The sequence below is a fragment of the Pogona vitticeps genome, chromosome 6, assembly GCF_051106095.1.
Source record: "Pogona vitticeps strain Pit_001003342236 chromosome 6, PviZW2.1, whole genome shotgun sequence".
Taxonomy (NCBI): domain Eukaryota; kingdom Metazoa; phylum Chordata; class Lepidosauria; order Squamata; family Agamidae; genus Pogona; species Pogona vitticeps.
The window spans coordinates 62035665-62060185 of record NC_135788.1 but is presented as its reverse complement, the minus strand read 5'-3'; the positions used below and the strand labels follow the sequence as shown (position 1 = coordinate 62060185).

The 24521-nt window shown below is 42.0% G+C and overlaps 1 protein-coding gene across 15 annotated transcripts in view; it reads left to right on the top strand.

The window, feature by feature from the left end:
• Positions 1–24521, top strand: part of HECW1 (HECT, C2 and WW domain containing E3 ubiquitin protein ligase 1) — a 400600-nt gene that overhangs the window by 216290 nt on the left and 159789 nt on the right. For all 15 annotated transcript variants that reach the window (XM_078377440.1, XM_073002583.2, XM_073002582.2 and 12 more), the window contains one exon: positions 2330–2499. In XM_078377440.1, coding sequence (XP_078233566.1) covers positions 2330–2499 — 170 coding nt within the window. The remainder of the gene's footprint in view (positions 1–2329; positions 2500–24521) is intronic.

Sequence of the window (24521 nt, the reverse complement as noted above, 5' to 3'; positions counted from 1 at the left end):
CTGAATTCCCTTTATTTGAATAGGGGCCTTCAATTTTCCATAGATTCAAGGCTTGTTTCCAAATATTTTTTTAAAAAAACTTTTGCCTTTTTGTAATGGAATGTGCAGGGAAATCATGCCTTGCTCTTAGGCATCCTTCAGTCTTGAAAGACTATGATAACATGCTCTGTATGGAGGACTTGGAACAGCGTCTAGTGTGGCTGAGAAGGCCAATTCGAGAGTGACAATCCCTTCCACACTGAAAACAAATCCAATCTGTCCCCTGTCCAGCTCCCTGATTTTGCTGCTTTCGTAACTGCCTCTTTGCCTTGGCCTGCTAGACAAGGGTCTCTTCAAACTGGGAGAGGCCATGATGCACCGCCTGCCTCCAGGATGAACGCTCAGATGTCAGGGTTTCCCATCTGTTGAGATCCATTCCTAAGGCCTTCAGATCCCGCTTGCAGATGTCCTTGTATCACAGCTGTGGTCTCCCTCTGGGGCAAAATTTCAAAACTTTTCTGTTCCATTTTGGCTTATATGTTCTGCTCCTTGTAGTACACTGGTTTTCTTCTAGGTTTGGCTCTAATTGAGCTATATACTACATCTTACACTATTATATTATTGTTCAGATGTACCTTATTATCCCCAAGTATAATTGTTTCCAATAATTCTTCCAAATTCTACTTCTGTTAGTAACTTTACTTCCAAAAAATTGACCTACTTTTTTTTTTGAATGATTGTGAAACAGAGAAAATATGCTTGCCTTGTCTTGTTTCTTACATGCTCCAGTGATCTCTTTCTGAGAAATTGCCTGACATTTTCAAACTGATTGATATGAGCTATTTATTGTGAGGAAGGCTATGATTTATGTGCAATCAAAAATGATGTATGGTATATTAATGTGATTCATCTGTAGGTTTGGTTTTTAAAATATGCACAGGGAGTGTTAACTGCTCTCTTTGTTTTCCTTCTATATTCACCCAAGACAAACCAGAATTCACTGGATTGCTTTGCATTTTTATTATTAATAAAAACGTAAGGTCTCCTAGTAGCTAAACTCAAGACATTTTCAGAGCTATTTTGTTAAGATAAAAATAAGTTCATTTGCAGAGGATAGATTTATTGTGTATCTCTGGAAATACTGTGACATGGCGTGGATTGCACAGGAAGGAGAAGGTTGCCTGTGAAATTTGGTTGGTTGTCTTCCTCCAATGCCAGAGTGAGGAATAAACTAACATTTGAAAGGTTCTGCTTGTTTATTGTATGAGCTGGAAGAGTTAAAATTCACAGAATGCAGTAGAGAGATCTGTCCTCTGGCTCAGAATTCCTAAAGCCTCAGGAGTGGGAGTAGGAGGTTGCCATTTTTACATTTGTCCTCCTTTTAGCACTCTTCACCCAAGCTCACAGAAATCATGGAAGAATTTTTCTTGGCCTTTTCAAGCTTATCTTAATCTTCTCCATTCATTGTCCCCAAGAACCTTGCCCATGTCTGAATGTCATATCACTCGACCTACATCTCCTTCCAGCATCTGTAGTTGGGAAGTTGGGAAGACAGGTTACTGCCTTTCTCCCATTCCTTTCTGATGTGTCACCACTAGGCCATTCCTAATCACACACACTTCATATTTTAGCAAGGGTTTTAATAGCAGCTGCAAACAAATCTTTTGGGAAAATCTTCCATACATCATCGCTTTTGCATCTCTCTCCATGGATGCTAAATAGGAATATGCTAGAAGTAAGAATATGCTGTAACTATTCCTTTCATTGCTATCTCTCAGTCTTCTATTGCCGCTCCTAAAGAGTTAAACATTCATTTTTTCCTGTCTTCTTTGTCTCAATCCTTTGTATGTCAGGCTATTAACATATCAAGCTATAAACATGGCTTTCTTGCAAGTGGGCTAAACTTTTCCTCTTTGGACCATGTGCTCAGGCCTTCAAGGGTTTCACAAACAATGTAAGATAAATGACTTATGTCACTTTCCAACCAAAAAAACCATTCTTTTCTGGCAAATTAATCCATGCTTCAGTTTACATCATGGAGACACCTTATTTTAAACTAATCTTTTAAAAGCAGAACTCAATTCAACCATGGTTCTTATTGTCAGCAGAACTGGGCTCTAAGTGATCTCCTAAAAGAGCTTCCCACAGACTTGACAGTTCAAATCAAAATTTACATCAGTCAATGAGATTTATTTCACTGGTTCTAAATGTTACTTTGGGTATCATTGTGACAGAGGATTTGAATAATGTGCTTTCAAGTAATGTGGTATGTTTGCAAAATTATTTTAGAAAAAGCTGAAAAATAGTTAAGGGATAAATGGTTAAAGTCAATGCTAATTACATCCTATAGATTTCCAAGCTTTTGGGCTGAAGAAAGGCATGTTCTTCAATCCAGATCCTTACTTAAAAATTTCGATCCAGCCTGGAAAGCATAGTATCTTCCCAGCTCTTCCTCATCATGGACAGGAGAAGAGATCCAAGATCATATGTAACACTGTCAATCCCATCTGGCAAGGAGAGGTAAGTTGCTGGATTGAAAAAAGAAAATAAAATATGTAAAAGGAGTACAAATGTTTAGGAGAAAGAATATAGTTTTATGCAAGTACAAAATTCTCCATTCACAGGATACATAGCAATTCACATGTTGAGGTCTCCAGTAGATTACCTTGGGTCTCTTTACTTAGTGAGCTTATATGGCAGGACCCTCAGCATAAGCAACTTGGCATCTTGTACTCTTAACTGGATGACAATACCAGGCACTTCTTGACCCTTTTATGTAGTTCCAGCAGGTAGTGATATATGTTAGATTTTATACATGAAAGAAGCTTGGTATTTGAAGTAGTATGCCAGAGGCACATTTCAGGGTATAAAATGTGAGGCACCTAATACAAGAATATCACCTAGAATGGTGGCAGCTGAAGCAAGGTAGTCCTTTGCATGGTTACCAGTGTGCTATATGTTTGGTTGCCTGGGCACAAAGGTCAGAACATGCTACTAGCTACACTAGTATATATTGAATGCCTCTTAGGTTAAGATACTAGAAACTCATCATTTCTTATGCCTAGTTCAAATACGATCCTTAGCTTAGAATATCTGAATACATCATCCAATTAGTTCTTGCAGCTGCCTGACCAACACAGAAAGTGTTAACTGTGCCTTTTGCAGCCTTTCTCAACAAGGAATAGGAAATGTCTGACAGAGGGAAGCAGGAAAGGCCCTCTAGACATGTCCGGGGGGGGGGAACTTTTGAATTTTTCCCAGGCTCTGTCAGCTGGGAGCGCAGGGCGATGGGGCAAGGCAAGGAGGGCTCCACACAGCCCTGACAACCCGCCCGCTCTCGCAAGCCTGCCTCCCCCCCCCGGTCTCCAACCCTGGTCTCCAGCCGCGGGGTCTCTCCATGCTGCTGGCTTTCCAGGCTGCCTGGAAAGCCAACATCAGGGAGAGACCCTGCAGCAGGAGGCAGGAGCGTGGGGGGGAGGTCTTTTGAATTTTTCCCAGGCTCTGTTGGCTGGGAGTGCAGGGTGATCGGGCAAGGCGAGGAGGGCTCCGCGCAGCCCTGACATCCCCCCCGCTCTCCCTTGTGAGCCTGCCTCCCCCACACTATCTCCCGCTGCAGGATCTCTCCTGGAAAGCCAGCAGCATGGAGGGGTCCCGCGGCGGGAGACAGAGCCCCATGGGGAGGCCATTTGAATTTCCTGGGCTCCTGTCTTCAGCCACTGTGTCCCTCTGCACTCCTAGCTTTCCAGCCGGGCTCCGGAAGACCGCACCGCCATTTGCGCAGGAGCACAAGCATTCGCTTAGGCGCAAACAACCTGTGCGGGGGTGAGTGCAGAGGGAGGTCTGTCTTAGCGGCCCAGTCAGGCTTAAGCCATGGGCTGGCAATGGGCCGCGGACCATGGGTTGATGACCTCTGCTCTATGGAACCTTGGGTCAAATTGCATCCTCCTTCAAAGGTTGTCTTTTGAAAGTATATGAAGTTATGAAAAAAATATTGAGTGGAAATGGCAGGAATGAATGCTTTGGGAGAAAGAATAATATATAAAAATAAAATTATATGTTGAAAATACAGAATGGGAGGGGAATGAGAAAGGGCAGAGTTGGTAGGCAAGGAAGCTATGTGAAGATATGGTGTTCTTGCTGAGCCATGTATCTTCATTATGTTTCCTCATTAGCCAAATCATTTAATTGATGACTCATTGCTGACATCATCTTTTTCATCAACAAAAACAACTTTCTGGTACTGGCCTAGCCTTCCCCATTCTTCATCCCGCTATATGTGATCAGCCTATGTCTCCCATCATCCCTAAGCTTGCTGGGTTGGACCAATGGAACACAGCTTGAGTGTTCCAGGGTGGAAAAGACTGTACTAGCCATTGTCCTATATAACATTAAAAAAGTTCAAGGGTGGAATTTCAAGATGTTGGTAATGACTCAGAAATGTATTTTCAAGAAAATAATATTAATATTGAAAAGAAGATAGAAAATCAATTTTTAAAGAATATGATACAAATATGGAATAGATATAGAAATATATTTATCCAACCATTTTATCCACTATATCATGTAACAGAGTTAGAGAAATTTCCAGGGAATTTGAAAGGAAGTTTGGGGAAGATATTAAGGAGGAAAGATCAGGTGGAAGGACACCAAGCCCCCATGACAGAGGGTTTTGGTCAGTCAGACTACCCTTCATCTCCAGGCTCTCCTGCATCTTCGGAGGCACAGCACTCTCAGTCCTCCCATGAACCTGAGCTACCTCCCCCGCTTCCAGATACAAGGGATAGCCATGCTTCATCTACTTCGGAAGACTTCTCCTCCTACTGTACCCTTATCTTCCAAATGGCACGAGCTCTGCAGCTCAATACTGAACAGCCCCTGTCTGCTGATGCCGACCCGGTGTTCGATGACATCAATCAGGAGCGTCCCACTCCTTTGAGTCTTCCTTTCAATTAGTCTATCCTTCAACTTATTAAAGACACTTGGGGAAAACCCCCTTCCACTATGCAAATCTCTCGCCGTACCGATGGCCTCCATAGGACCCATGGTGTCGATGCCGAATTCCTCAATAAGCATCCAGTGCCTAACTCCATCATCGTTGAGTCCAGTCAAGCTTGAACCCATGCCAGGTCTAAACCTACCCTGGCCAATAAGGATGGCAGAAAAGTTGACACATTGGCAAAACGAATTTACTCTTTGCAATCCTTTTTGCTCAGAAGTATTTGCTACCAGGCAACCATGGGTGCCTTTCAGCGTCATCTCTGGAACCAAGTCCTTCCTCTGATTGATGTGGCCCGTGAGCCCATGAGATCTGATCTCATCAATATCCATTATCAAGCCATTTCTTTGGCCAAGTACCAGAGGATTACAGCGCGACACTCCGCTGAGGCTGCCTCTAAGACTTTGGTCACCTCAATTTCCATTTGACGCCATGCCTGGCTCAAGTCCTCCACGATCTCTGATGACACCAAGTCAAGAATCGAGGACTTGCCCTTTGACGGTGCCGACCTGTTCAATTCAGCAACCGACAACACCATGGAGGACTTCCATAAGAAGCGCAAGACTGTGCGCTCTTATTCTAATCAGCCTTCTACCTCCTACCAATGACCCTTTTATCGCTCGGGCCAGTTTTACCCCAAGCAATATCAAAATCAAAGGTTCCAGCCTTACAGGCAATATCGCTCCCATTAAACTGACAGGTCCCTACCTGCCCCTCAACATTTGATGGCATCATACCAGCCTCAAAACACTCCTCGTCAACGTCAATCCTTTCGTAAAGGACAGCAAAAGGGTAAGCAATATTGACAACAACCTTTGCCTCCCTTTTCTGACATTTCTCTTTGCCCACTGAACTGTACCAGACTGGCCCCATTTTTCCATCGTTGGCAAGCCATTACATCAGACAAATGGGTTTTATCTATCATAGCATCTGGCTACCTCATAGAATTCTCCGACTTGCCTCCTTTGGGGTTCATTCGGTACACCCCCTACTCCTCTGCCTTGCAGGATGAGGTTACTAAACTTCTCCAAAAACATGCCATTTTGCCGGTCCCTACTTCGGACTCTCACAACAGTTTCTACTCAAAATACTTTACTGTTCCTAAGAAAGATGGAGGTGTTCGCCCCATCCTCAATCTCACTCATCTCAACCGTTTCATATCTGTTAAGGTATATAATTTTTATATAGCCTGAACATAATATGTGTGTGTGCAGAACAAGATTAAGATGACATCATTCCTTCATCCCTGGCTGATGCAATTCTCTGCAATATGAAGATTGCCACACCTGTGTGCATGAAGTCACCTTAGACGGGATTGGACCAGACTGATGCCAGAATTGTATTTAAGAAATGAACTCTGTACAGTCTCTCTCTTCTCCTGTGTACTGATGTCTGCATGTCATGCTGCCGGTTTGAATACTGAATACTGAAGTGCTGTATGTATGTATATCCTGTATATATTTTGTAAATACACTGCTGAAAAGAAGAAGCTGTTGTGTGCGTTTATCTGCGCTTTACTCTGCGAGAGACAAGATAAAGTCACAGACGCACACTCCCTTAACAATATCTCCCTGTAAATTCCTCATGCTCACACTGGACTCTATTATCCCTTTGCTTTCGCAGGGAGACTGGTTCATAATTATTGACCTGCAGGATGCCTATTTTCATGTCTCCGTTCATCCGGACCACCAAAAATTCCTAAGATGCCATAAAGGCACAAGACACAACTCTCAATAGTCTTCAAAATCTCGGTCTCATAATCAACCTCGAAAAATCACACCTGATCCCAAAACAAACAGCAAAGTTCTTCGGCATGGAGGTAGACTCCCTCCGCGCAAGAGCTTTTCTGCCTCCAGAAAGAATCACAAAAATGCAAAAGTTTTATTTTCATGTCTCCATTCATCCGGAACACCAAAAATTCCTCAGATTCCATTTCAACGGCACCGCCTTTCAATTCTGTGCCCTCCCGTTCGGGCTCTCTACCCCCCCGGACTTTCACCAAGTGCATGGCACCGGTAGCCACCTTCCTCCACCTGCAGGGAATAAACATTTATCCCTACATTGGTGATTGGTTGATAGTGGCGACATCGTACCACGAAGCCATAAAGGCACAAGACACAACTCTCTATACTCTTCAAAGTCTCAGTCTCAAAATCAACCTCAAAAAAATCACAGCTGATCCCAAAACAAACAGCAAAGCTCATCGGCATGGAGGTAGACTCCCTCTGCGCAAAAGCTTTTCTGCCTCCAGAAAGAATCACAAAAATTCAAAAGGCTGTCCGCCTTTTCCAAACCCATCACTCCTTTTCGGCGCATCACACCCAACATCTTTTAGGGCTCATGGCATCGACAACGGCCGCCGTCCAATATGGCAGGCTCAAAATGAGGTCCCTGCAGGCATGGTTTCTCTCCCAGTTCAACCCAGTGACAGACCTCCCGTCCTCACTGCTGTCGGTAACACTGGAGCTAGCCTCCCAAGTCGACTGGTGGACTTGCCCAGACAACCTCCTCATCGGCAGACCTTTCTCCCCCCTGTGACCTTCCATACAGGTCACAACCAACGCCAGCCCCACGGGATGGGGTGCCCACTGCCTTCAGCACACAGTCCATGGGCTCTGGTCAACACAAGAACTGCCACTTCACATAAACCATCTGGAACTGTTGGCAATCATCAAGGCGTTCCATGCCTTTCTTCCCCTGATCCAAGGACAGGTAGTGCAGTTGGCAACAGACAACACCACTACACTCTTCTATGTCAACAAGCAAGAAGGCACCCACTCCCCTTCTCCGCTCTACCTAGCTGTCAACTTCTGGGAGTGGTGCTATTCCAACCATGTTTTCGCTATTGCTGTCCACATTTCCACAGACAACAATACCTTGGCTGATCGGCTCAGTCGGCTTCCGACGAGAACTCACGAATGGACCCTGAGTTCCATTCATATTCCAGAGGCTATGCCGACGATGGGGCACACCTTCAATATATCTCTTTGCAAACGATGCCAACAAGAAATGTGCCCGATTCTGCTCCAGAGCAGGAAGGGACAGCGCCTCTCTGGGAGATGCATTCCTGATGGACTGATCTCACGATCTTCTCTACATATTTCCCCCTCTACTTCTCATCCAGAGGGTAATTGTCCGTCTCTGGCAAGACGGCGCCAACGTGATCCTGATAACCCCGTACTGGCCCCGCCAGCCATGGTTCACTCACCTGGTATCGATGTCATTGGACATGCTCCACCTTCCTTTCCGTGCAGATCTCCTCTCGCTCGACCACGGCCTCGTCCTTCACCCTGACGTTGCCTCTCTCAGTCTTGAAGCTTGGAGGATACTCCTGACGTCATGAACGTTCTCTTTCGGGCTCGCACACCTTCCACTACTCTCCTATACGAGAACAAATGGAAGTCCTTTCTAAAATATACTCAGGACAATGACTTACCTTACCATCATGGCTCATCTACCGGACGACTCCCCTTCCTCCAAGTTGTTTTCTCACCCAACTGTCAAGAAGTTCCTCAAAGGGCTCAACAATATTCGCCCTCCTCAGCAACATCTCACCCCCCCAGTGGTCACTGCAGCTGGTTCTTAATGCCTTGATGCGGCCTCCGTTTGAGCCCATGGCGTCTATCGACCTCAAATTCCTGACCCTTAAATTGGTCTTCCTCGTTGCAATCACGTCAGCCAAACGAGCTGGCGAGCTCGCAGCTCTCCGAGCCAAACCTCCCTTTATCCAGTTTCACTCTGATAAAGTGAGTCTTTACTTTGATGTTTCCTTTCTCCCGAAGGTAGTCTACAACTTCCACCTCAACCAACCCATCATACTGCCGTGCTTTTTCAAATCTCCTTCCTCGTCCCTGGAACATATGCTCCATAAATTCAATGTCAGATGTGCCCTGGCCTTCTATGTCGAAAGGACAAAATCTTTCAGAAAGTCCAATAAACTTTTTCTTTGCTTTCACGGCCCAAACAAAGGGGCCTTGGCCTCCTCTCAATCCATAGCACGCTGGATTGTACAGACTATTTCCCTGGCTTACAACTTGTCGGGAAAATCCCCTCCAAAACATTTGACAGCTCATTCAACCACGACACTCTCCACTTCTACTGCCTTTCAACGTGGCACCAAGGTTCCTGACATTTGTCGTGCTGCTACATGGTCCACACCGTCCACGTTTGTCAAACACTACCATCTGGATGTCAGAGCACGCCAGCATGCTGCATTTGGCAGAGCTGTCCTGTCATCCTTCTTACCGTGATGACCCACCAACCAGTAAGTGCAGCTTGCTAGTCACCCATATGTGTGCATTCACAGAGGCCATGAAAAAGAAAAAGAGGTTACTTACCTGTAACCATAGTTCTTTGAGTGGTCCTCTGTCAATTCACACAACCCACCCATCCTTCCCCTCTATCCGTCATGGGTTCATTATGTAATTAGTTAATTCTTTCCTTCATACCCGGCGGATAAAATCCAGGAACTGGGGAAGATGGTGGGTGGGAGAAGCATATACCTCGTGGAGGATCACACCATAAAATTGTTACTTTTAGCTCTAGAATCTTCCGAGACAGTCAGCGCAGGTGCAGACAATACCCATATGTGTGAATTCACAGAGGACCACTCAAAGAACTATGGTTACAGGTAAGTAACCTCTTTTTCTCACGTTTTCTGCCCACTGGGCAATGTTGTGAGAGTTCCTTATGTTTTCACATTTTGGCACCTTTGCATGAAAGAAATAAAAAAAATACACATTTTCACTTAAAACCACAGTTTGTTTATTTGTTTGTTTTTTGAAAATGCAATTGCTGACACAAAAACTGCTGTTCTTTTCATATTCATATGGCAATGACATTTTTTTGCAGCAGTTGCCCATTTTTTCCATGAGGAATCTTAATTACTGGATTGTCTTTTTATAGGATTTTCAAGTTAAGAAAAGTTCAGCAGTGGCTTGCCATTTGCTTCTTTTGCATAGTACCAACAAAAGTTAGCTTGGGTGTCACTGCCATTGTCTGTTAAAGATCTTCTGCCAGTGTCACCTACACAATTACTGCTGTGCAGTAGCTATCCTCCTGAAGTTTCTCCACCCCATCACCATTGGAGCTATCCATTGTTTTCTTCTGATATGGATGTTACTGATGAGGGTGGATGCACCTTTGTCTGGTGCCTTAGCTGTGAACATCCTGCCTTGAATGACCTTACTAAGATAATGAAGTCTAGCCTTCTGATGGCATTGCTCTCAACTTCTCTGACAGAATGAAATCCACTCACTATGTTAAGGTATGTATTAACTAAGAGATCACAGCTTCATGAGAAGCTATGGATTGCTCCAAAAGATATGGGTGTGCCTCGTCACTAGATTGTCTTGGTGCATAGTCTATTTTGAAAAAGAAGCTACTGTTAAGACAGAATATGGAGAAATACCATAGTTTCCGATAGGCAAAGGTGTCAGTTGAGGGTGCATTTTATCACCCGTGTGTTAAGTTTGTACCAAAATGTATCATATAGAAATCTGGACTAGAGCCAAGTGAAGGAGAAGTGAAAACTTTTGAAAGAAACATCAATAATTTAAGGTATACAGATGACCCAATTTTACTGGCAGAAAGCAGCAGTGACTTGAAATGGCTTCTAATGAATGCATAAGAAGAACGTGCAAAACCAGGACTGTGGTTGAACGTAAGAAGACATAAATCATGAGTATTGAAGAATTGCACAACTTCAATGAAGTAACTCAAATTGTTAAAAAAACTGTATGCCTTGTTTAATTATCTGTCCAAGTGGAGACTGAAGTCAAGAAATCAGAATACCGAAGTTCTGAAGGGCAAGAATGAAGGAATTAGAAAAGGTCAGCAAGGGTAAAGAGACCAAAGCCAAGATCATCCACATTCTTATATTTCTGATCACCATGTATAAGTGTGAAAGCTGGACAGTTAAGAAAGCTGACAGGAAAAATGATTTGGTTGAAATATGTGCTGGAGGAGAGCTTTGTAGATATCCTGAATTGCCAAAAAGACAAAAGCTAGATACGATCAAGCCTGAACTATCTCCAGAGGCAAAAACTTTGAGACAGAGACTGTCCTACTTTGGGCACATCATGAGAAGACAAGACTCAAAAATGCTGGGGAATGCTAAAGGCAGCAGGAGAAGAAGGAGATGAAATATGAGATGGATTGACTCCCTGAAGGAAGAGTCTCCTTGAGTTTCCAAGAGTTGAGGAGAGCACATTTTGGAGATCACTCTTTCTTTGTGTGGCTGTTAAGTCAGAAGCAAACTGATGGCATGTAACAACATTCTTCATTACTTATTTTTTTCTGAGGATGAGAAAACCTGTGAAAATTTGGTATATCATTAGCACCTGTTAAAGTTGCCTCAGAGCAAAATATGGTTTGAGCAATTTTTGATGTTCAAGCTTTTTGGAGATTAACTTTCAAAAATGTCAGCCATACCGGCTAGTGGTGACAGACTGTTTCAGTTTAAAATGGCTGAGAGTTCTGTACAGTGGGGTCTCGACTTACGAATAGCTCGACATACGAACGTTTCGACTTACAAACCGCTCTCATAGGAATATATGGACTCGACTTACGAACTTAGATTCGAGTTACAAACTCTTTTTTTTCCTTTTTTTTTAAAGCTAAGTCATCTTAGGTTAAAAGGAAAAAAGAAAAAATATCCCCCTCTAGTGGCAGAAGGCGGAATAGCAGCTTCCCATTAGTTTCTATGGACGAAAAGAGCAGATACAGATTAAATGGTTTTCAATGCATTCCTATGGGAAATGCAGATTCGACTTAAGAACTTTTCGACCTGAGAACTCCCTTCCAATACGGATTAAGTTCGTAAGTCGAGACCCCACTGTACTCTGAAAAGAAACCCTGTGTTGCTGTATGAGCTGGTCACCCAACTATAATAAATAAATACATTCCTATGCTGCTGTATTTTGCTGCTTTTTATCTAGAATAAATGGCATAGTCATAGAGAACTGTCAGAAGTTCATTTCTGTTGTGAGTTTTCTTTGTAGAACTTTGAGGGAGAAAAACTAAAGACTTGTAATTCTGGGCTTTCCCCCAGTTTAGTTTACTGCAGACCAGGACATTCAAAACAGCAACCACATTGTGAGACACAGGCCCCTTTCATCTTGGCACCCTGTACAAGGGCTCAGTGTGCCCCGTCTTTAAGTTAGCTGTTTTTGATGTCTTCTCTGTTCTGAGTGAAAGGGGAGATGACTCGAATGAGAAGAATCAGGACCCATTGGGGAACAAATAGAAGTGCTGTTAAAGGCTTGAAGCCACTTAATGTGTTTAGAGTTTCTTCTCTACATACAGTATCAACTCAGACCTTTTGAGATTGTGGGACAAGGGAAGGCTTAACTTCTTTTCTTCCTGAATTAAAGAGCTTTCTATAAAACCCTGTTATTTACCTTTGGGTAGAAAGTTTCCACTGGTGCCAGTCCAGCCAGAGAAGAAGCTAATCATCCTACCCAGCCAAAATGGGTTTCCTTTTTATGCGGAATAACAACTTAATAACATAAGTCTGAGGGGAAAATCTCAAGAAAGATGAGCTTTTCCCCTCACTTTCCCATATTGTTCCTTATATGTTCACCCATGAAACTTTTTCATGCAAACAAGATTCAGAGAATCCCTGAACCAGGAGTTCCAGTGTATTTCGGATACATTCCTTTCATAGAATAGTTCAACTGATTATATACCAATGTTTCCTGATGTACATGTGAACTTCACCCACCAGAGAGAGCTCTCCTTCTATTGTTTTCATTACTATTAACCTTGGAGATGAAAGGAAGGCAAATATTCTGACCTTGAGAAGAGACTACAGGCTTCCTTTGTGACATTTGCCCCTTTGTGGCCCGTTTGTCTCCCCAAAACAGAGAGCTCATGAAAGCAAACCCCCCAAAAACCCTTTTCACACACTGCTACCAGTTGGTTACTAAATCAACCTACTTAGGAAAGACAAAGGTCCATGTAGTTTTTACTTTTTCTTAAAACAGGTTTATTAATTACAGATATTTCTTTAATAATTCATAAGTATTTACTTCTGGTTCATCAAGCATCAGTAACAATCTTCTATATTATCTTACCGGTTACTATTCATTCTTCAGACTAATCACTCCTCAGATTTCCCAGCTAACTCACTCTCTCTCTCTCTCTCTCTAACTCTGATCCAGACTGTAAACTCCCTCCTCCTCTTTGGCTCCACCTTTTAACATCTCCAGTGGCCCCACCCTCAACCACATCAGCATAAAACATGAATAATGCATGACTTATTTAACATAATAAGGGTGAACGCCACATACCTCCCCCTTTAAATATGTCTGTGGGGGGGACACGTTTTCCCTCCTAAACAAACACGCATCATTGCATGAAACTTTACTTACCCTCTGGCATCATTTTGCCAGCAATAACAATATTTATTATAACAATCACAATACCTTTTAACACTAAACATTCCACTACAATTCAGTAATATACTTTACCTTATCATTTACACTTACTACATTTAATATTTTCAACCGTACAGAAATATACCGCAATCAGGAAACTTTTATGTAGATAATTAACCAGTAAATCAATAGTCAATTCCAGTTTATTTTAAAAGTCCTTGCATCCTTCACGTTTCTGTCCATCAGTATTCAATTTTTCATCACTATTTACCAACAGAACATTTATGATACATTACTAATTTTGTCTATCCGCCCCATCAGCCATAGGGCTTTTGAGGCACGATCTGCGTCTCTTTTACTCCATGATTTACAAAGTCCAAGTCTTTCACCTTCCCGTTGTAGTAAGGTGCGCCATGGACTGGTCTGGTTGTTACTGCCTCTGTCAGCTGGACACACATCTGCTAGCACTCAGTGGTCCCTCTGATAATCACTGGCTCATTCTTCCGCATTCTCTTCCATTGACTGGAGATCATCAGGCCCTCTGATGTCCACTGGACATCCTCTGCTGGCTATTTTTAGTGAAGCCTACTTTCTGGCATGGGGCTTCACCTTCTCAGTTTGGGAAAGGGTAGGCAGTTCCCTCTCCTCCTCCCGAACATCTCTGGATGCATCCCTCTTTAAGAAGTCAAGGCTTATGCCTTCCTCCTCACTCACACATTCACTCACAGGTATTCTCATTGAAAGGTTTTCCTTATGTGGAGGAGCACGATCATGGGTCACTTTAATATTCTCATGCAAATTTCTTTTAAGTTCAATCAACGATTGGCTTGTTTTAGATGCACTGAGTATGTTAACAGTTTCTATTTCTTTATTCAGTGATACGCTAGGTAGGGGGTTGCTTTGCAAGGATTTAAGGACTACTTGTTCTGCCCCTGCCAAAAGCAATTTTCTCCCCTCTATAGTTCTCAGTTCTACTACTTTCGTCCTCAGGACAGAATACTCTTTCCTGGACCTCATACAAGCCTTTCTCTTTTTCAGGAGTACTTCCCAAGCTTGGCTCTGCCACTTCTAAGGATTTTTTTCTATATAAAGGCTCCTTATCCAGGCAAGACCTTTCAGGGCATTCAGGAGCTAATAAAGTGGATGTACTGGTGGCTGGTTCAAAGCAACCTCCCAAACTAATTTCCTCCTTCTGCTCTTGAGCCAAACTATTTTTATTTGGAGTTTTCAAAAGCATGAGATCAGTCTTTAAGAGACTTCCCCCCTCCAGGCTTCCCTTTGCTACTGTATCTATTTCTACAGCAGTGGGTTATTTCTGCCCCCCTTGTGAGCGTGCAAGCACAAAAGCACTCTTAACATGCTCTATCAAATGTAAACCCTCTCTACATGTCAGGTTTTTATCAGTCATTTACCTCTCTGGGTGTTTTGGGGGTCCGTGGAATGGGTTTCTCTCTAACTTTTGTAGTACAATCATTCAAAGTACTATCTTCCATCTGTTCCTCAACACAGGAATGATCATTAGGTATAACCTCTGTGGCATAATCAATTATTGATAAAATAAATTTATTCCCACGCTTGGTCACTTTGGGTAGTGGTCCCACTATGTCTAGGCCTATTCTTTGAAATGGGGTTGAGATGGCTGGCAATGGGCACAGCTTAGCCTTGTCCTGTCATTCCCAATCCCTTGTCTTTGGCAGGTGTCACAGCTCTGACAATACATATAGCTTTGCTAACCTTTCCCTCAGGGCTATTATGTTGACGGTGACTGAGCTCTGGGGATGAGGGCTTGCCTTTAAAATGGCTTCCTTGGGTATTTCTGTAGTATTCCTTACTGTGTGGGGGCCCTCTCCTCCTGTCCTCCCACACTTTACCGCCAATTTTTACTTCAGAAAACCTGGGGTTTCTTGTTTCATTAATGAAATCTGCATTTTCACTTGCATCCAGTACATTTCTAGGATTTTTGTCTTTCACTAAATAACGTAAGTCACCAGGTAAAATAGAATAGAACTTATCCAGCCCTATCACGTTTTTAATTTGATCTAACGAAGTGACATTCTTCTGCTCTATCCATTTCTCTAAGCATTGACCTAATTTAGCCCCTAATTGAGAATAAGATTCACCAGGCTTTTTGGTCAGGGCATGAAATTTTTGCCCCAGGTGCTCTGCATTAATGCCATATCTAGCATAAACCATTTTCCTAAAAGCCTCTGTCAAGGATAATTTCCAAATCTGAGACAGAACAAGGTTCTCAGCCGCTCAGAGTGGTCTATTTGACCAGATGGGCGGGATATAAATCAAATAAATAAATTAATTTGTGTTAATGAACAGCCATGTTTGTACAGGTGTGCTAGAATGTTGAGTCATGCTGAGTCATGGATGATGCAACATCTGCAGTGATTGTCTATATGCAAATATGTATATGTATATATATGTGAAGATGTACTGAAGATGTATCTGGATCTCTTACTTGAATGTTATCCTGCCATGCTGTCAGTTGATGCTGCTCTACATACTGTAAATATACTCTGGTGTCGGGAGAAGTTGTCTCTCTGTGTGTAAGTTATTTGGACTACCTGGACTGGACAAGATTCTGCTAATTTCCGCCAGTGCTACTCCAACAGTCTCAAAGTCTCTGGCTTGATCTAAAGGCCTTTGTGAATACAGTTCTGCTAAATCTCCACTTATTTGGGATCTTAGCACGATCAACTTCTCTTGCTCTTTCACATTAAAGTCCCAGCAAGCACGTTCAAAGGAAATGAGGAAAGACTTGGGGCAGTAACCTTTTCTATATTGGGGAAATCTCTTCAGGTCTATTTTTGAGAAATTTCCCTCAGCATTGCTGTTATTATTGTTATTTTGAGATGCCAGTTCCAATTGTCTCATTTGTAATTGAAAGTCCATCTCTGTCTCAATTCCATTTGTCTGGCCTCAGCCTCAGCTTTTTCTCTAATTTCTAATTCCCTGGTTCTTTCTTTGATCTCTAATTCTTTAAGCTTGAATTCTTGTAGTAACCTCAATTTTTCAAACTCTTGGGAGCTTAGATCACCTTCTCTCCCTGAGGCACCCTCCTGAGTCTCCTTCTGTTCCACATCTAGAGGAACTTGGTTTAACCACTGAGCCTTGTGGTACAGTGGTTAAACCGCTGTACTGCAGCCAAAACTGTGCCCACGACCCGGGGTTCAATCCCAGCTAGCCGGCTCAAGGTTGACTCAGCCTTCTATCCTTCCGAGGTCGGTAAAATGAGTACCCAGTTCGTGGGGGGGGGCAATGTGTAGACTGCATAATTAACTTGTAAACTGCCCAGAGAGTGCTCGAAGCACTATGGGGCTGTATATAAGCAGCACACTTTGGTTTGATTTGTGAACTCCATTTCCCTCCATTTTTTGAGTTAGCTCTTGTGCCTCTTGAGGATCAATTACTTCCATCACTATCTTTTTGCTTCTTTTAGGTGGCATATCTATGTGTTTTTATTTAGATAAGAGCTGGTTTATCTGGCAGAGAGATAGTCAAGCCTCTTTTTAAAATACTCTTTCCTTCTGAGATACTTTGTAGCTCTCTCCCTTGGCAGATAAGGATGGCTACACTTTTTCTTTCTGGCACTTCGCTAGCTACACTGTTCCTTGGTCTGAGACAATCTTTTTGCTTCCAGACACAAAACAACTTCTGTTCTTTTTCAAGCTTCTGCTTGTTCCTATTTGCCTCAGACATGTTTTGACCTCCACTCCCACTTTTTCTCCTCAAGCGCTCTCTTAACTCTTTGAGCCTTGGATTCTCACTGGGTCTGTTCAACTTCTGAGGTAACTTCAACCAGAATTTTTCTCTCAGAGTCTTTCCCTATCTTTAGACCCCCCCCCCCCCAAGATCTGTGTTCAGGAGCCCAGCCACTAAGCTTTCCCACAAAAGCTCTAGCGAGTCAATCTCTCTCCACCACTCCTTCATGACAGACCTCTCTCTGATTAATAGGTACCTTTGACCTGGAAAAATTCCCCTTTAAACTTTTGTTTTACTGGACTCTACTTGGATCCCATTGCTGGCCACCACTTGTGACATTTACCCCTGTGGCCCCTGCCTGCTTCACCTAACACGGAGCTCATGCTACACCTTATTTATTTATTTATTTATTTATTTATTTATTTATTTATTTATTTATTTATTTATTTATTTATTTATTTATTTATTTATTTATTTATTTATTGACTTATATACCGCCCCATAGCGCTACAAGCACTCTCCGGGCGGTTTACAATTTAATTATACAGGCTACACATTGCCCCCCCCCCCCAGCAAGCTGGGTACTCATTTTACTGACCTCGGAAGGATAGAAGGCTGAGTCAACCTTGAGCCGGCTACCTGGGATTTGAACCCCAGGTCGTGAGCACAGTTTTAGCTGCAGTACAGCGTTTTAACCACTTTTCTTCTTTTCCTTGCTGTCCTCAGTGGATTTTCTTTTATCCACAATACCAAGAAATGTAAACAAACACTTGTCTGATTACTGCCAACAAAGGTAATTTATTATTTATTTATTTATTAAGGTGTATTGAAGTTGTTCAGAATCACAAATGTTCTTTTATTTAATGCTTACAATCAAATCATTCAAGTGTTAGGTAAACAATCACCACCTACTATATTTATTGATCTTAAACAGCTTATCACTGTTAATTAACTCTTATCACTATCTCCCTGACTATATATCTCTTTCTCTGCAATCTCTCTCCACCATGCCCCACAACCATCAACTATTCCCCTTCTCTTTCTTGCCAAGCCCCTTATATCTGGTGACTCCACCCCTTCCCTCCTCTCATAGGCTCATGTAAATGAGAGCCTTAATGTGATTGACAGGAGTGATGTGGGGCGACTGCCACAACCTCATCAGCCATTTTGGTTCTTTTCTAACTTGGGGCATCCCTGGATAGTTTCAGAGGTTTGGGATTTCATTTTTCCCTCAGGGATTGTCAACTGCTCTCTCAGGGAACCTGTTACTTCACAAGCACTCTGCACATGCTTAGTGAGATCTATCCCAATTAAACAAGGTGCAGGAATTAGATCAGAGATTGCCATATCCCAAATTCCAACCCAATCTCTATAGTTTATTTTCACTTTAGCCATGGGTAAAATCACTGGAGTAGAACTTATTCCCTTGATGGTAACAGACTGGTTTAGGAGAATTTGTTCTTTAGGGGTCACCTCAGGATGACACAGGGTTATGTTAGAACACTTATCAACCACTCCTGCATAAGGCTTTCCATTAACAAGAATCCTCTCACCAGGATTATGAACTAAAATATCTTTTGCCTTTATTAGAAAACAATGAACAACCTGGGCTAGTGGCAGATCAGAATTTTCTGTCTTGCCAGTTGCCATGGAGACAGAACCTTGGTTACTGCTTTTCTCAGTGGCTTCAGCTGGTTTTAAACAGTAAACCTTTTTGGTCTGATTATCATCCTTCCCATTCCTAAGTTTAGTTTTCATACAATTGAATTGTAAATGACCAAACTCCCCAAAGTTATAATACTGTCTTCTTCACTCACTCTGAGGGAATCTGTTCAACTTTAACTTCTCCTCAGGGTTCATTTGGGTCTGAGAACTAGGCCTTGCTAATTTAGGTGAAGTACTACCCTGGCCTTCTTTTCCTGTTGTTTTGCTGAGGTAATTTTTATTAAAGGGGTTCTTATTGTTGTCCCAGTTCTGCTTGTTAAGGTTTACTTCAGAGAACCTGTGGTTTCGAATCTCCCCAATGTAATCCGCTGTTTCACCTGCTTCTAATAGAATTTTTGGGATTTTTGTTCTTGACTAAATAACTCAGTTCCCCAGGCAAGATAGAATAAAATTCTTCCAACCCAAACACATTTTTCATCTGCTCAAGAGAAGTGACATTTTCACATTCTATCCATTTCTCCAAACAATGAACCAATTTAGCCCCCAGCTGAGCATAAGATTCTTAAGGCTTTTTGGTAAGAGAATGAAATTTTCACAGGTGTTCTGCATTGATACCAAATCTAGAAAATACAATTTTTCTATAGGCTTCAAAATCTCTAGCCTGATCTAGGGGAATTTGAGAATAAATATCAAGCTAATCTCCACTTATTTGGGATCTCAAAACCATCATCCTTTCATCATCCTTCACATTAAAGTCCCAGCATGCTCTCTCAAATGAAATGAGGAAGGATTCAGGGCAATCTCCTTTCCTATATTGGGGAAATTTCTTGAGATCCATCTTTGACAGAATTCCATCACTGTTATTGTTATTTTGAAAAGTTAATTCTAATTGTTTCATCTGTAATTGAAACTCCATTTCCCTTTGTCTCAGTTCCATTTGCTTTAATTCCATTTCTCTTATTTCTTTAATAATTCATAAGTATTTACTTCTGGTTCATCAAACATCAGTAACAATCTTCTATATTATCTTACAGGTTACTGTTCATTCCTCAGACTAATCACTCTTCAGATTTCCCAGCTAACACACTCTCTCTCTAACTCCGATCCAGACTGTAAACTCCCTCCTCCTCTCTGCCTCCGCCTTTTAACATCTCTAGTGGCCCCACCTCTCAAGCACATCAGCATAAAACATGAATAATGCATGACTTATTTAACATAATAAGGGTGAACGCCACACCCTTTCAATCTGCAGTTTACCCTTTGATTGAATATGAAAACAGACCAAGGGTTAAAGTGAGCTCAGTTGGAATAACTGAACAGATAAACAGAATGATATGTGCTATCCATCTGATGCAGAGGAACTATCGCATATTAATATGTTCCATTGTTGATCTGATACATGGTGATCAGCAGGGTATAATCTCTTGAAATAAAAATAAGTAAACAGTTATGTGAATTCCTAACAGTAGCAAACGATGGAGGTGTCAGGTTCAATACTGAAGTATCAGTACACAGTTGCCCTCCTCTCTATAGGCAAAGGGCTGGCTGTAACCCTCAGAAACTGTCCATTTTCATGATGGAAACACAAAGTTCCTGAAATGGCTTAAAGCAGAAGCCCAGATGGACATAATGGTATTTTCAAAAGACACGTCTCAGAATTATAATAATGTTTCATGCCTAGGATATACTGTCTTAACTGTTCTCTTCAATCAGTAATTTTCAAAACTATGTTCAAAGGAACTCTTGCATTTCTCAGAAGCTCATAAATGATTCCCTAAGACATGCTTTCTGCTTTTATTCTGAATTAATAAGCAGCTTCACTCCATTTCACAAACTTCACAAACATGGCAGAAGGAATTGCTTTTCACAGGAGTGAAACAGGTTCAAAATATGTCCCAGTTTACACTTAGCCCTAATTGTATTTAACTCTTCAGTTTCTTAAAGTCTCATGATTGAGAAGTGATTTGCAGATGACTGAAGGCTTCTTCATTAGTGAACAACCTCATTCTGTACGCAGCTAAGAATTCTTTCTTGGAACCACAGTGCTCTGCAGAGAGCCATGCGCCTTTAGGCAACAAGGAAACCAGGTCACCATTACAGGACTGCATGGCCCAATTTCTTTTTAACTGAAAAGCCAGCTAAGTGACAGGCTGTTATTTCCCCAGAGGATGTTGCCTGTGCTAGAAGTATACCATAACATGGTAAACAAGAGCAGGTTACTTGTAAGGCAGATGTGTTAGATAGATTTTTTTTTTATCATAATGAGCTATGAAATAGAACACCATCTCTAATGTAATAGATGTGTCAGATTTTTAATCAGATGTAATTTGGGCTGGAAGTTTTAAGAGAAGGAAAATGGTTTGAGAGAAGTCTTGGCTTCTGAAATATAAATATAGATTTCTTTTGTTTAATTTTTTCTTCTTCTGATCATATGAACTTTAAAGGAGTAAGCCACAGCCAGGCTGTAGGCATGGCCTTTGTTGTAGTGGTACAACAGCAAGAGGAATTGTAGCTTAGTTTGGCAAACAGAAAACAAACCAAATATTGGCAAAAGTGAAGAATCATATGGTTTTTTGTTATATAGGGAAAGAACCTATGTAACATACAAGTCAACAAAGGATAATCTGTCCCACTCCAGATATTGTTGGATCACCCATCAACCACCCATCACTATAGGCTAGGTTGGCTAGGACTGATGGGAGCTGCACTGTCCCCACCCCTGATACAAGCATTGCCAGAGTGAGGCCAATGATGGATTTCCAGTGCTTTTTATCAAAGATAGGTGAAGCTCTAGAATGCTGGAGAAAGAGCCTTCTTTCTGCTGAGGGTTTCATATCTTTGGGCAATTCAACCTGGAACACACTTGCAACTCAGGTCAAAGTAGGATGCACATTGTAAGTATTGATCTCTGCTCCACACTGCCTTCTATTATTTCTTTAAAAAGTAAAATATCTCTTTTACCCTCTGTGTGTCAAGCAAGCTTAATTCAGATTAAAGTTTCTACAGGAACATTAGAAAGAACCTTCACTGATATATATTGAGAGGAGGACAATAAAGGTCTAATGAGTAGCCTGTTGCTGTGCACTAAAGCAATGCTGTCATTGCCTGCTGATGTACCTAAATTTGCAGTAATTCATCTTCGCTGTGAATTATAGGTCATTCTGAGTTACTCGTGTGCAGTGCTAGGTAATTGGAGAGCTGGTTAAGAACACATGATGTTCAGTGCAGCTGAACAGCTCTAGCAGTTGCAGTGGTCCTTACACCAGAATTTGGTGCAACAATGCTGCAGACTCTGTCCTTAACTATGTGAGTATAAACTCCATTGAATTTAGAGGAACTTATTTTTTGGATTTGTTCACAGGATTTACTTATCATTGCTGTGTTTATCTAGAGTACAGTTCACAGGAGTGCAAGCTGTGCATGTCAGGTCATGCACAAATTAAAAACCTTTTCACTATGTCTGTGCAGTGTGCAAAGAGGAGCAGGGACTTTTCCACTGAGTTAAGATGTGACTAGTATACAAGCTTTATGTGAAATGGGAGGGTTACAAGAAACTTACTGGTATAAAGAAAATAATAATATTATGATACAGTAGTGCCTTGAGTTGCAAACTTAATCCGTTCTGGAATGTTGGTCATAACTCAAGTTGGTTGTAACTCAAAACCACCATTTCCTATAGGAATACATTGAAACATGATTAATCTGTTCCGGCCGTTTTTAAAGGTTAAAAGAAGGGCAGGGAAGGAGGGAGGGAGGGAACAGCAGGGAAAAGAGGAAATAAAGAAGGTCTTTACTGGGGTACACAGACCTCTCAGACAAAGGTTTGTGCTTTTATGCACAAAAAGAGAGAGGATAGAGAGAGAGAAGGCAATTTGGGGGGGGAGAGTTTGGAGTCTAAAAAAAATAATTCCAGCAGGGACTAAAAGTGTTACAACTACACACTGAACAGCAGAACAGCACAGAAAAATAATCCTCACCCACCCAGCCCAAACCCACACTGCAAAACAGTACATATATAGAAACAGAAATATTTATAGGCACTCACACACTCCATCTCGTTCCCGCCTCCTCCCTCTGGGCCTCGCCAAGACTGGGTCAAGGCAAGCCGCCACCGCCGCCCCCCCAGGATGGCAAAGAAATGGAGCAAGGTGACTGCCCGCCAAAGCTCATGGCCACCCCGCGTGAGCCCAGCCCCTGCCAAGTCCAGACCTCAGCAGGTGGCAACTGCAGAAGGGACAATGACGACGACGAGAGGAAGGGAGGGAGAGAGGGAGGGAACCTGTTTTTGGACAGCCTCGTGGCGCAGTGGTTAAAACGCTGTACTGCAGCTAAAACTGTGCTCACGACCTGGGGTTCAAATCCCAGGTAGCCGGCTCAAGGTTGACTCAGCCTTCCATCCTTCCGAGGTCGGTAAAATGAGTACCCAGCTTGCTGGGGGGGCAATGTGTAGCCTGTATAATTAAATTGTAAACCGCCCGGAGAGTGCTTGTAGCGCTATGGGGCGGTATATAAGTCCAATAAATAAATAAATAAATAAATAAATAAATAAATAAATAAATAAATAAATAAATAAATAAATAAATAAATAAATAAATAAATAAATAAATAAATAAATAAATAAATAAATAAATAAATGCAAAAAGCAGTACCAGGCAGTCCAAAGCCTCTCTTAGAGTGCAAACTCTCTAACCACTGGGATGAAGGAGATACAAAGAAGCAGCCTCTTCGCCGACCAATGCTTAGCAGTTTAAATTCCCCACCTTTTTCCCTGCCTTTTTTCAGATTGTATTTCAAAGCTCTGGTCGCAAGTCCCGGTTGCAAGTCAAAGCAAAATTTTGCGACCGGAGCTGGTCGTAACTCGATTTGGTCGCAAGTCAGGACGGTCATAAGTTGAGGCACTGTAAGAATTTTCTTAAAATAAAACAAAAAACAATCTATAACCCCTTTATAAAGACTATAGTAGAGACTTGGAATAAATGGAGACAAGTATTTTGTTCTGCAGTACCACCTTTAACTCCAGTAATGGAACTGGAAATTTTTCCAATATATATTAAAAAGAAAACAGATATATAAATGGGAATTTTGGGAGGGAAAAATTAAAAATAAGGAAAAAATAATTGTGTTTGCAAGAGAAAAATTTAGTTGGTTAAATTTAATGCAAGTGGTACAGTGGATAAAATATAGTGTGAAATTCAGATTTGTAGACAGGAAATTGACAAAATTTGAAAATATTATAAAGAATATGGAAAAAGTGGAATCAGGGTGGACCCTGATGACACCACAGCCCAAGGAATCTATCAGGAGTTCGCTAGCAAGATCTTCTGAGTTTGCCCTTCCAGGAAGAACAAGATCCACTGCAAAACAGTGATTCCACATCCCATCCCAGAGAGATAGCCCAAAAGGATACCATGGCCAATGGCATCAAAATTCACTGAGAAATCTAGCGGAATCAACAGGGATACACTATCCTGTCTAGTTCCCAGAGTAGGTGATCCACCAAGGCAGTCAAGGCAGTCTCTGTCCAATAGCCAGGCCTGAAGCCAGATTGAAATGGATCCAGATAATCAGTTTCATTCAGGAACCCTTGGAATTGGAGTTATGGAATGCCCTACCCTATGAAATTAGGCTCTAATACTGTGGTTCCCAACCTTGGGTGATCTAGGTTTTCTTGGACAACAGCTCCCAGAAGCCTTCACCACTAGCTGCAGTGACTGGAATTTCTGGGAGTTGCCCAAAATGGATTATTGCAGACTGGCTGGTAATTATCTATTACAGTGGGGTTAAAGGAGGTT